General features: G+C 44.1%; 1 protein-coding gene across 1 annotated transcript; it reads right to left on the bottom strand.

Moving 5' to 3' along the window:
* Positions 1-433: 433 nt before the first annotated feature.
* Positions 434-10,801, bottom strand: KNSTRN (kinetochore localized astrin (SPAG5) binding protein). Its single transcript, XM_036842396.1, is given in 10 exon segments — positions 434-1,144; positions 1,879-1,953; positions 2,725-2,780; positions 3,808-3,901; positions 4,068-4,173; positions 6,464-6,511; positions 7,398-7,527; positions 10,339-10,430; positions 10,594-10,726; positions 10,729-10,801. Coding segments are annotated over 10 exon segments (939 nt in total). The 3' UTR covers positions 434-1,012.
* Positions 10,802-13,796: the final 2,995 nt, after the last annotated feature.

Raw genomic sequence — 13,796 nt, forward strand, 5'->3', positions numbered from 1 at the left:
GGTTGGGGGTGGCTGCTGCGGACTTCAGTTGACTAAGGATCCAGGGGGCCAAGTCCAGGATTGGCCGAGCAAAGCAATAGCAGAGATACACGCGTACTTAGGAATGCAGGCAGCTAGTGACACAAACCTGGTGGACGGAGTGTGGCACCCACTGCTACAAACAGGGAACACCACAGAAGACTAGCTAATGTTCCTGGAAGATGGGGTTGGGGGGTGTGTGTGGGGGGCACTAGCCACAGAGCATTTAATGAGCGGAAGAAAAATATTCTGGGTGAAACTGGAGGCTTGGACTTGTTACCTAGATTAGTTCGATAGTATTCAGTGGACGTATTTAGGTTAAAAGGCTATTTTCATTTGCCAGTGTTGCAGTCTGAATAGTTACAGAAATATTTATTTTAAAAGTAACACTTTATGAAAAAAAACCCAGAACTGATTTAGATTAAAAGCTCCAAGGTGTATTGTTTCATAGGTGTTATTGCTATTTATACCTTCACCCCATTTATTAAGCCATTTCAGGTAACTTCCAGTTCATAAATTTACAGTGAGGTTGTAGAGCCCAACCAGGATGGGACAGAATGTGTTCCAAGTGAGGAGGGGACCGCAGGGTTCCTCAGCGATGTCTCCCGCGGAGCACCTGCGCACCACTGTTTCTTCCCGCACGTCTGAATGTGACCTTTTGGCTTCTCTGGCTGTGGCTGGTTTAGTCTCCTGATACTAATTCTGTGCCGCTCTGTTGCCTAGGAGGTTGATCCAAGCTTTCAGGCCCCCTCTCTTGTAGGCCTCAGTTACGTATTGTGAGGTTCAGGAGAGCTGGCCAATCTGAAGGCTGGGAATGCTTGCTTAAAGGAGGAATTGCCATTCCAGCATAAACTGTCCTTAATCCTACTGCAGAAACTGTTTTCATTCTGGGGATGGTGAGTCCTAGAAGATCATGGCCAAGAAGCAGACGTCTTAAGTGGCTTCTTCTGAGAGTTTATCCCCAAGAGGGAGCCATGTGGCCACCTGCTTTTTATCACATTTCTAATAGCTGCTCCATTTCCTCAAGGGCTGTTGTAAAATCATTTACTTGACTGTTACATAAGGTCTGCTGTTCTAGGAACTGGGCCCTCTCTTCTTCTTTTATCTTCAACTTTACCTTTAAGGCCTGCATGGAAAGACATTAAAAAAGACAAAAAACAAAAAACCACCAAACTCTGACTCACAGGAAAGACAATACCATAACCAGAACATTATGCTTCTGTTTCACTGAGGAAGACCACTGGGATACTGACAGACATTGTCTTTTCTATCTTAGGTTTGTTTATCTGTGTTGGTTTTAGGAATTGTCTCTCTCTACTACAGAGTCTGTTATCTCAACTGGAGCAATGAAATCCTCTAGGATTCCGTGTAGTATCCCATGGTTCATCCAAGCAATCCAAAGCGGTCCAGACCCAAGAATCGGGGTTTCCTATTACAGGTTTCCCTGAGATATCAAGTTTCTACAGCATGGATTTCACACAGGTGTCAACTGTCAACCTGGAGCCACCTAGCGTGTTGCACATTGCCTCATGCCCTGCAGATGTGAACATTTCTAAGAGTCTTTAGAACAGAAAATTAGTTGAAAAAAATGGTGAAATCAAATAAAGTCTTGGAATTTAGTTAATAGTAATGCATCAATATTGGTTTCTTAGTCTTGACAAATACAGCATGATAATGTAAGATGTTAATATTAGGGGAGTTGAATTCTCCATTATCTTTACAACTTTTCTGCAATCTAAAATTATTACAAAATAGTTTATTAAAAATGAATAAATAGATAAATAAGAAAGAGCCCTCCACAGATCCACCTATTGTGGTAGGAAATGGTAATTTTGCCTTGCGGAGATGTCTGCCTCTCACCTGCAACTCCTCCATCTGCTTTTTGGCTGTTTCGTTAAAAAGCTTCAGTTCATCTTGCAAAGTTTCTAACAGCAGCTAAGAGAAAAGTACAATGTAGTAACAAATCTTTATTGAAATGTGAGAACTTTCTTCATATAAACTAATCTCTTCATGGGAGTTGAATCAGATGATCGCTAATATCCCATCTGTTCAGTCACTGACTGAGTGTCCGCAAAAGTGCCGGGCTCTCTTGTGGGCCTGGAAGAACTGAGTCCACAGGATGGACAGAGAACCCCACCTCCACGTGCTCTGTGCTACACAGGTAATATGAACGGAAGGCAGTAGCCACTAAAGGGGTGACAAATCGCCTAGGGGAGCTGAGGAAGGCTTCCATACCTAGTATTCTAGGATTCTAAAATGACAACTAATCTTCCTGGGGAATACATCACAGAAGCTCAAAACGCTTTAATTGCAAACAATTGCCTTCCTACTTCAGGGAAGGAACCAAAGAGAAGACAGATTTAATTCAGGCTGGACCTTTGTAAGACACAGTTCTCAGCAAAGGAATAAGGGGAGAAATTTGGTAAAGCGAAGAATAGAGAAACCAGAAAGCTGTCTCTACTGGTCCACCCTACTATGGGTTTTAAAGTAGTACATTTTCAACTTAGACTCACTCATATTTGTAAGCACAAAGTCACCTTCCAAGTAAAATATGCTATGTTGAGTACACATCCACCACCCTCTTCCACTACCCTAGATAACTGAAGGCTGCTTCACGGGCTTTGCCAAGCATACGGCAGAGACCTGCCTAGATCTGCAGAGCCTCACGCTCACTGGGCCTTCGCCCACTCACACCCACACCCTCACCATCGAGTCCATGTGATCCGTGGTGGAGTCTTGCTGTGACGCCAGGGTCTCACTGCCTAAAACCAGTAAATACAACAAAGTCAGCCCTGCCTAGGGAACTGCAACTTAAAAGAAAATTAAAAGCCCTCCACAGGAGTATTCATGAGGGAAACTTCTCTAAGCATCTGAAAACTCTCTCCCCTGAGTTTTCACCTTGGCAAGGTCACCCACGCCTGCCCTCCAGAGCTGGATTTTATCTCCCCTTCCTCTCTAGGTATGGCTATGGCCAAAACTTCATCCTGCTTTCTCCTCAGCTCAGCGGAAAATTTGTCCAAAAGAAATGTATAGGTTGTATTTTTTGGTTTTGTTTACAATACACAAAACTATTTTTAAAAGCTTTTCAGGCCTTAAAAAATTTTATTATTTTTGGTAAAAACAGTGCATACACGTAGGAAATTAAAATCATCCAAAAACGTATATGATGACTATCAAGAATATATCCTAAAATGCACAGGTTAATGGCAGCATTCAAAGTCAGCACTCCTTAATTCAAACAAGCCTGGGCTCCTTCCCTGGGCATTCTCAGGCTCCTCAATTCAGGCTCTCTTACAGTCCTGGGGTAATCCCTTCTTCCGCTTCCTCTCTGTGACAGACTCTGCCCTCTAGGGACAGGGTCAGAACAGGAATCACATTTTAAACACCGTGATTCTGCTAGCTAGCCAGCTTTAGGAACCCTTTCAACAGTATTATCTCTCTCTCCACCTGTGAAGCTTACCTGTATGCTATATCCCTTGAAAGAAAGAAAATATTTCTGATCTATTTGCAAGATCATACCTGTCAGCACCAAACTAATGGTATAAAGTGTTCAGATAAGAAAGAGAGAATCCTCTCTGCACAACCATCTGAAACTCCGCTGGGCAGGCAAAGTCAACATCACAACAGAACAGAGAGGAGCTCCCCCAAATCTTCAGGGCTTTGCTAGGCAACCCCTGCACTGACTGGGTCAGCTGACACCATGCCAGACCCCTGATGCACAGTCCCCAATCACCCAGGAAGGGGCACATGCACTGACTCCTTTGAAGGCAGTTGTGTGCCATCTCTTACCTGGGTTGAGGCCCTTGCTCTCCAAAATTGCCAAACAGTTGTCCTGAAACTTCTCCAGCAGCTCCACTTTTTGGGTCAGGTCCTTCAGCTCTCCCTGTAGGGGTGCCATACAGACAGGTAAGGCCTGCCCCATTCCTCAGGGGCAGCCACAGTGCAAGCCTGGCATCTTCTCCTTCTGCACTCAGGCACCTGGCGTGGTCCCTCAGGATTCCACAAGCATCACCCAGTGCAGCTGATGGCAGGTCTGGTGGATCGCTTACCTGAGTTTCAATCAACTTCTGGTGCAACTGCTTGTTGACGGCCTCTAAGAGCTGGTTCTTATCCTTGAGCTCTTCCTCTGATTTCTCTTTACTCAGTGGCTTACAGCTGTAATGATAATCGTACTTAGATGAAGTGGTGGAGGGGTTAAGAGTATGGGCTATGGAGTCAGGTTGGTTCTAATCCTGGCATCACCACATAGTGGTATATGACCTTCAGGGAGTTGTGTAACCTCTCTGAGGCTTTTTCCTCATTTCTAAAATACCCACATCTCATAATATTATTATCATGAAGGATAAGAGAGAATACATATACAATTCTTAGCACAGCTACTGACACAAAACTTTTAATAAGTAATAGCCATAGCCAAAGCAGTCTTGAGGGAAAAAAACGGAGCTGGAGGAATCAGACTCCCTGACTTCAGACTATAATACAAAGCTACAGTAATCAAGACAATATGGTACCGGCACAAAAACAGAAATATAGATCAATGGAACAGGATAGAAAGCACAGAGATAAACCCAGGTACCTATGGTCAACTAATTTACAACAAAGGAGGCAAGGATATACAATGGAGAAAAGACAGTCTCTTTAGTAAGTGGTGCTGGGAAAACCGGACAGCTACATGTAAAAGAATGAAATTAGAACACTCCCTAACACCATACACAAAAATAGACTCAAAATGTATTAGAGACCTAAATGTAAGACTGAACACTATAAAACTCTTAGAGGAAAACATAGGAAGAACACTCTTTGACATAAATCACAGCAAGATCTTTTTTGATCCACCTCCTAGAGTAATGGAAATAAAAACAAAAATAAACAAATGGGACCTAATGAAACTTAAAAGCTTTTGCAAAGCAAAGGAAACTACAAACAAGATGAAAAGACAACCTCAGAATGGGAGAAAATATGTGCAAACGAATCAACGGACAAAGGATTAATCTCCAAAATATATAAACAGCTCATGCAGCTCAATATCAAAAAAACAACCCAATCAAAAAATGGGCAGAAGACCTAAATAGACATGTCTCCAAAGAAGACATACAGATGGCCAAGAAGCACATGAAAAGCTGCTCAATATCACTAATTATTAGAGAAATGCAAATCAAAACTACAATGAGGTATCACCTCACACCAGTCAGAATGGGCATCATCAGAAAATCTACAAACAACAAATGCTGGAGAGGGTGTGGAGAAAAGGGGACCCTCTTGCACTGTTGGTGGGAATGTAAATTGATAGAGCCGCTATGGAGAACAGTATGGAGGTTCCTTACAAAACTAAAAATAGAATTACCATATGACCCAGCAATCCCACTACTGGGCACATACCCAGAGAAAACCATAATTCAAAAAGACACATGCACCCCAGTGTTCAATGCAGCACTATTTACAACAGCCAGGTCATGGAAGCAACCTAAATGCCCATCAACAGACGAATGGATAAAGAAGATGTGGTACATATATACAATGGAATATTACTCAGTCATAAAAAGGAACGAACTTGGGTCATTTGTTGAGACGTGGATGGATCTAGAGACTGTCATACAGAGTGAATTAAGAGAGAAACAAATATCGCATATTAACGCATATATGTGGAACCTAGAAAAATGGTACAGGTGAACCGGTTTGCAGGGCAGAAATAGAGACACAGATGCAGAGAACAAATGTATGGACACAAAGGGGGAAAAGTGGTGGTGGTGGTGGTGGTGGTGGTGGTGGTGTGATGAATTGGGAGATTGGGTTTGACATATATACACTAATATATATAAAATAGATAACTAATAAGAATCTGCTGTATAAAAAAATAAATAAAATAAAATGCAAAAAATCAAAAAAAAGTAATAGCCATTATCATCATCAATATTAAGCCTTTTCAAAGTTCTGAGTCCTTCTTGATAGTATTTTGTCTTCAGAACTTTTAAGTCATGCCCAAATAACAGATGTTATTTCTACAGACTTTTCAGCTTATGTTATTTCTGTCTGCAGGACTGCAAAATGTCCAAGCAAATGGATCCTTCTCCAGAATTTCACCAGCAGCAGCAGCAGCAGCAGGAGCAGGACACTCATCTCGAAATCACTAACCACACGCAGGCTCTCCCATCCTGAGGGCTTCCCACTCCTGCTGATGGGCCACAGCTAGGTTGGGGCAGTGGTCCTGGCATGGAGCCCCCAAACCCTTGTCTGGTACTCAAGATGGTAGCATCACTGATTCTTGCCCTGACAGTGGTTCGCAAACCTGGCTGTGCCTCACCCCTGAAAATCCCATCTAGATTTCTGGGGTGGCACCAGACTCCAACACAGTAAAACAAGTCCTGTGAGTGATTCTGAAGTACAAGCAGGATTGAGCTCCACTACCCTAAAACGGTGGCCAGGTTTCATCTACCCTGACGCTCACCTCTTCCTGATGTTCCTCCTGGTGGCAGTGTCTGTAGCTTTCAGCTGCCTAGAGAAGCAAAAACAAATCAGGATGTTAACTAGACTTACTGCGGTGATCATTTTGCAATATATACAAATATCAAATCATTATGTTGTACACCTGAAACTAACACAATGTTGTATGTCAACTATACCTCAATTAAAACAATAACAACAACAAAGAAATCAATCAGAGAATCACGGTACTGTTATTACTTTTTTTTTTTTTTTTTTTTTTTTTTGTATTTTTGTCCAGGCCGTGTGCAGCATGCGGGATTTTATTTCCCTGACCGGGGATCGAACCCCGTGCCCCCTGCAGTGGAAGCACAGGGTCTTAACCACTGGACTGCCAGGGAAGTCCCAGACAGCACAAGCTTGAGAAGCTCTGAGGGCCCATGCACTTTTGTTTCAGCCCAGACTACTGAAAAAAGCTTATGAATAGGGCACGGCTCCCCTCTTGACCACCTCAACAACCTGACAGACCTGCTTCTGCTCAAGACAGTGTGGCCACTTCGTGTCAACCTCACTCACACGGGAGCTGAACACCAGGTAGAGGGTCACACATGCCCACTACACTGGGCTGGACTGCTCAGAGCAGCAACCTAGGCTAACAACTAGGCCCCACCCGCCACGACTACCACTTAGGGCTCATTTGACTGCAGTGCTGCTATTTGTACACTCAGAGCAAATGCTGAGAGAGCAAAGAATATCTCTTATTGCAACCCTGGCTGTGCCTCTTCTGACCTGATCAACACAGAGGGTTCTGACAAACAGGTCATCAATGCTGCACTGCTATAGGCCACTGACTACAGGCCAATCCTTCAGATACCCTGTGCTCTCAAAAGCCCTCATTCTTGGTACTGAGCAATTTCTAGCCCAATGTTCTAATTGGATACCGATGCTCTGACTCTCACCCATTGTCTCGTCTTGGTTTGATGATTTTTGTAACATCATTTTCTGCATCTCCTGAGTGAGGTCGGGAAACATCGACTTCTTTGGACCTAACAGGTAATAGGCTCTTAGCAGTGGCTCGAGTTTGTGCATCTGCAAAGGAAAACAAGAGGGTGGAATCCCACGCATCATGACCCAACAGTGCAACTCTATAAATTCAGAAGAATAAGACTTCTAGACCAATTGGGAATAGAAACCAAAATTCTTTAAATGTGACAGTACAGTGTGTTTGAGGGTAGCCAAAAGCTTGCTGATACAGCAAACTGAATGGCCAGAGGGTACAGATGTGAAAGTGGAGATTCATACAAGCAAAGAGGATGAGAGGCAGTGTGGCCGTCAGCAAGGCAGAACACAGCTGAGTCCTTCCTCACACAGCAGTTGAAAGGAACTATGTCATTCAGCTCCTAAGCACTCTGCCCGCTCTCCTAAGGCTACACTCAAGCTGCTTCGAGTTTCACCAGTTGCTTAGTTGTTTTGACCAGACTGGTTCCCTAACTAGTACTCTAAGAGACATCTTTGTGCCCCAGCATCTAGGAGAGTATCTGGCATATTAACAGAGGTTCAAAACCTACTTACTGAATAAACGGAACACGGCACAGTTTCATGGGTTATTTCACAGACCATCTCTAAACTAGCTCCTCTATTCTTCTTCCCCTCTTCCATGCTGACTGCCTTTACCACCAGCCCTTTTAATCTGTTTATCCATCGTTAAGTTTAGAGGCTCGTTAGGTTCCCTTTTGGTATTCTGTTCTGATCCTGCTAGGCTACTGCCAGATAACCAGAGAAATGGCCCTGACATGACAGTCTTCTTCCCCAGAGGAGAGCATTTCCCCCCTAGCCCTTATGCCAGCCCTCTACCACACACACTCTTTCTACCACTTATATTCCATAGCAAATTCAAGTCACTTGTTCTGGAGTTAAGCACACACCCCCAGCACATGCACAGGATTCTTCTAGTTTATACTAACTTTCACTTTGTTCATTGTAAAATGGTTCCTTTAAGCTTGACCTAAATTAAGAGCCATAACAATTAAATCAAGCTGAAGATATGAGGTACAAAGCACAGGATCACAGGGATTAGGAAACTTTGTGTTTGATAAAGATTTATTTTGATGACTCTAGCTGCACAACAGTTTGGAATAAATATGATTTCTCAGGCTAACAAATTATTTCATTTATAGGTACACTCAATGGGCACTTACATCCTATTTTCCCCTCTTACCCACAAAACAAGTGTTAAAAAGGTTCTTTCTGAGGTCTCTGTTGGAAGTAAAAGGTAACTTTGAGTGCATGAATTTACCTTCTCCTCTCTCAAGTATTAATAAGTTACACACAATAAGAAATCTATCTCATGCAAAAAGGTGTCAATAGCAAATTGATCAAAATTAACACTCTTCATTGACTGGAATTGGTTTCAATAACCCATATTTGTTAGATCCTATGGACTGCATCATAGGAAAAATTTAGCAGGATTTAACAAAGACTATCTCCTTAAAATGAGAGATGCGAAGGAGGGAATTGGATGGCTGGTGTCAAGGAAGGGAAGACTTGTTTTTCACTGTATGTCGTTTCCCCACTTTGAATATTTATTTATTTTGAATGTTACCTATTCAAAAAACTAAAGAAAAACCACCCCATGCCTAAAATCTAAAATCCTGAGAGGCAGCCTAAAAATGTTAAACTATTGAGGTTACATATGATCATAAAGCTGGGACAAGGAAAAAAGCAAAGAGATGAAAACTTCCAACTTGGCTGGGGAGATGCCAGTCACTCCCCACTGAACGCGAGACTGCTTTCTAAGGGAAAGGCAGCATAAGACCGGCTCCATTTCCTCCATCAACTCCTAGGTCCTGCTGATGCCAGAATTGCCACTCAGGTGTTCTGAAGCAACATAGGACAAACAGAACCGTTTGAAGCCTTTGAAGTAAAGCCTATTTACTTCAAAGGTCAGTCCTGCTACTGCTCATCAGTCAACTGCATGGAGTCATCTGGGAAGGGATCTTAAATAGCTGCTTCAAAATCTCCTATCACAGGTTCTGATGTTTGAAGCCTGTTCTGTGCTATAATCTCTAGATTAGGCAGCTCAACAACTGCAGACTTCAGGAGATGACTTTCAACCACAAGCCGACTAACACAAAGCAAATGGCAAAGCAATCAAACATTGCTTTTATTTTATTTTATTTATTTATAATTTTTTAGTTTTTGACCGCACAGGGCATCTTGTGGGATCTTAGTTCCCCGACCAGGGATGGAACCCAGGCCCTTGGCAGTGAAGGTGCAGAGTCCTAACCACTGAACCGCGAGGGAAGTCCCAAACATTGCTTTTAACCATCTCTCTTCCCCCAAGATTCTCGAATACTAGTTAGGCCTGACCCTTCTCTCTCACTTCACTCAACAACTGCTTACTGAGAATGTATTATATAAGAGACACTGTGCCGTTACAAATGTGAACCAGACACAGTGTGAACCCTAGTGCTCCCTAAGTATCCTGCTTTTCGTATGACTCTCTCTTCTCTCCTCCCTGGCAACAAACCCAGTCCCTCCAGATAGCTCATCTGGAAATAAAACAGGTAAATGTTTAAAAAGGGATTCCTAGCTTAATGGGAATAATATTGTAGAATAATCAGCAACTTAAATCTAATTGGTGAATGCAGCAGAGTTCGGTTTGGGGGAGCAGGGGTGCGGGGCAAGTCTAAATTCCCACCATGTGGCCCTTCCCCTAACTCCCATCATAAGCCTAGACAGCCCGGTTCTAGGGGAGTTAGCAGGTTGTCAGAGCCGATAGAACCCCCTCCCTTGCCGGAGCCCTCCACTCCCAGCCACCGATTTTATCCCCCATACTCCTGGCCTGACCACCCGGGACCAGTTCGCACCGCCCGGGGGTAGGGGCGGCGTGACACCCACCTGCGAGCAGGCCGCTGCTCAGCACAGAGGGGGGCTGCAAGTACACTGTCTTGACCACGCTGGTCATCGTAACGAGGCGGCACGGCTGGGGCCTGGAAGGTACAAGGTGAATGTTACCCAGGGGTGGGCCAGGGGGCCCGAGCAGGCGGAGGACCCCAGAAGAGCGCGACTCGGGAGAGAGAAAATCCTCCATTCCCAGCCCATCCCATCGGCCTCCCACATCCAGCCCAGTCTCCCGCCCCGGGAGAGCCGAACCCAGGCGCCTGCTGCTCCTGCCCGCAGGCCTCGTCGCTCTGGTTCAAAAGATGCTCGGCAATAACTGCCGTACCGCAGACCGGGTCTGCCGCCTGGGTTTCAAACCGAAACTTCCGGTGGCCGGGAGGGAGGGGTGCGATGCGCTCTCTGTAGGCGGCCATGTTGTACGGAAGGCACTGCCGTGGGCGACGCCTTCGGGGGCTGCCATGCTGTACGGAAGATCCGAATCGAGGCACGAGCGTGAGCTTCCTGGCGATGGATGGATGTGGAAGCCCCCAGGTCTGGGTGGGGGAGGGGAGTGGTGCGCTTTGCCGGCCTAAATGGAGCTATGAGTCATTGGCGTCTTATTCCGGCCTTGGGACGCCAACGCGGTCACGTTTAGAGTCCATGTCACAATCCTCTTTCTTTGGTCTGTGATTGTTAGGGATGGTGCATGATACCGGATAGCCAGGAGCACAGAGAGGGATGGGCAGAAAACTACACGTTACAGGGTGGAGAGTGGCAGGCGAGGTTTGGAGAGGGTCTGTGAGCTGAAATACCTGAAACACCTACCCTCAGTCCTAACTTTAATAACACTCATCCAGAATTTAAGCGGAGATTCAAAGCTACTCCTCGCGAACAGGGCAGGGTTCTCAAACAGTGCACTAATTCATTTCTCTCAACAAATATTTATTGAGCACCTGCTATGTGCCAGACCACAATTCTAAGTGGGCGGATGGGATGAGGGCAGCAAATATCAACACTAACCTGGGGTCTGCCCTCCTGGAGTTTACAATCCAGGAAACAGCAAACAATCACACAAACTTGTCAACTATATCTCAGTTAAGCTGGGGGGAAAAAAAAAAAAAAAAATATATATATATATATTTATCAACTATAGTAAAACTATGAAGGGAAAGTACAATGTGCTGTGAGAGAAAAGCAGGGAAACCTAGTTTAAATTGCAGTCTTTTTTTTTTTTTTTTGGCTGCGTTGGGTCTTCGCTGCTTTATGTGGGCTTTCTCTAGTTGCGGCGAGCGGGGGCTACTCTTCCTTGCGGTGTGCGGGCTTCTCATTGCGGTGGCTTCTCTTGTTGCAGAGCACGGGCTCTAGGTGCGCAGGCTTCAGTAGTCATGGCACGCGGGCTCAGTAGTTGTGGCGCACAGGCTTAGTTGCTCCGAGACATGTGGACCAGGGATCAAACCCGTGTCCCCTGCATTGGCAGGCAGATTCTTAACCACTGTGCCACCAGAGAAGTCCCAGGGAAGACATCTTAAGTGATGTTTGACTGACAAAAATGAGTAGGAGTTAATCAGATGAACAATGGGAAAGAGGAGAGCAATGCAAAATCCCAAAGTAGGAATGGGCTTTTCCTAGACGGACTGAAAGATGGGAGGTGAATGGTACTGATAAAGCTGGAGAGATAAGAAGTCAAATGGCAGTCTTTGTAGGCCAAAGGTAAAGAGATTTTTTTCTTTTTTTTTTTTTTTTGAGATTTTTTTTCTTAAGGGTAATTAGAAGTCATTGAAGTATTAGGGCAGGAGAGTGTCATTCAATTTATATATATATATATTTTTTTTTTTGGCCGCGCTGCGCAGCTTGTGTGATCTTAGTTCCCAACCAGGGATCGAACCCGAGCCCCTGGCAGTGGGAGCGCCAAGTCCTAACCACTGGACTGCCAGGGAATTCCCCAATTTATATTTTAAAAAGTTCACTCTGGCTACTCCATGGAGAATGGATTGAAGGGGAACAAGAGCAGAATTAGAGAGACAGTTGGGAGGCTACTCTCATCATTCAAGTGAGAGATGATGGGGGCTTGGCCAGGATGGTGGTGGTGGTAGTGGAGATGGAAAGAGGCAGACACATTTAAGACAGCTTTTGAGGGCAGAATCTCAGGACTCAGTGCTAGACTGGATGTGGGGGAAGGAGGAGTAAGGGGGAGGGAGATCTTAAGGATGACTCCCAGGCTTGAATAATTGTGTGGATAGAGTCATTATTTTGTGTTGGGAAGAGGTTTAGCTTTCAGTTTTGAACACGGCAAACCTGAAATGCCTTTGAGACATTCAAGTGGAGCTGTCAAGTAGGCAGTTGGAAATACAAGCCTTGAGCCCGGAGGAGAGTCTGGGTTGGAGATATACTCTTGGGAGTCATGGGTATACATATGTATTTAAAGCTATGGTATTGGATGAGATCACCAAGGGAAGAAGTGTACAGAGAGCCTTAGGACCAAGGACAGGGATGGCAGTACTTAGAAGCTGCAATGATTAGAAGGTGCCAGCCAAGAAATCTGATAAAGAGGTGCCAGAGAGGTGAGAAGAAAATAAAGAAAGGGTGGTGTCCTAGAAGCTAGGAAGAAGGAAGTGGTAAACTGCTGAAAAAGGGAGTGATAAACTATTGAAAATAACTGAAAGGGCAAGCAAGATGAGAATTTAAAAGAATCCATTTAATTTAGCAACAGAGAAGTCATTGGTGTGTACAAAATCCTGCAATGAATAAACTCATGCATATGTTTTCTCACACACACACAAAAGTCACTGTTGAGTATCGGAAGAGGAATTCTGGTGGAGAGGCTGGAGTGAAGCCACACTGGAACAGATTGAAGAGTACACGAGAGACGAGGAAGCAGAGATGGCGGGTGCAGAAGAGTTTGTGAATGGAGTTAGAACAATTGGGCAATAACTGGAGGTGGGTTGTGGGGGTCAAGGAAGGGTTTTCTTGAAGATGTAGATAATAGTGGGTACATGTGCCTATGGGAGTGAGCCAGCTGAGAGGAAGAAAAGGATGCTTCAGAAGGGAGATGGGATGATCAAAAGAGCAAAGTCATAGAGAAAGGGGCAAGGGAGATGGTACCTAGAGTAGCATCTTCAAACTCCTTTGTGCATGTACCCTCACAAAATATATATTTTTAAAATGCACCTTCTTCATTTTTAGTTGATGCCTTAATTATTTCATAGTTTTAAATAGTTGTAAAGGACATATTTTCTGCTTGTTGTATATTGTGTATGCTCTTTATTCATTTCTAAACTTTTTTTTTCTCTTGGTGTTTCATTTTGGATAATATCTATTGCTATGTCTTCAAGTCCACTAATCCTTTTTTTTTCTAAAACGTCTAAACCGTTGATTCCATCCAGGGATTTTTCTTTTTTTTATCAGACATTTTAGTTTTCATCTCTACAAGTTCAATTTGGGTATTTAAAATATATATATATATTTTTTCTTAAGTC

Source organism: Balaenoptera musculus, chromosome 2 (assembly GCF_009873245.2).
Source record: "Balaenoptera musculus isolate JJ_BM4_2016_0621 chromosome 2, mBalMus1.pri.v3, whole genome shotgun sequence".
Classification (NCBI taxonomy): domain Eukaryota; kingdom Metazoa; phylum Chordata; class Mammalia; order Artiodactyla; family Balaenopteridae; genus Balaenoptera; species Balaenoptera musculus.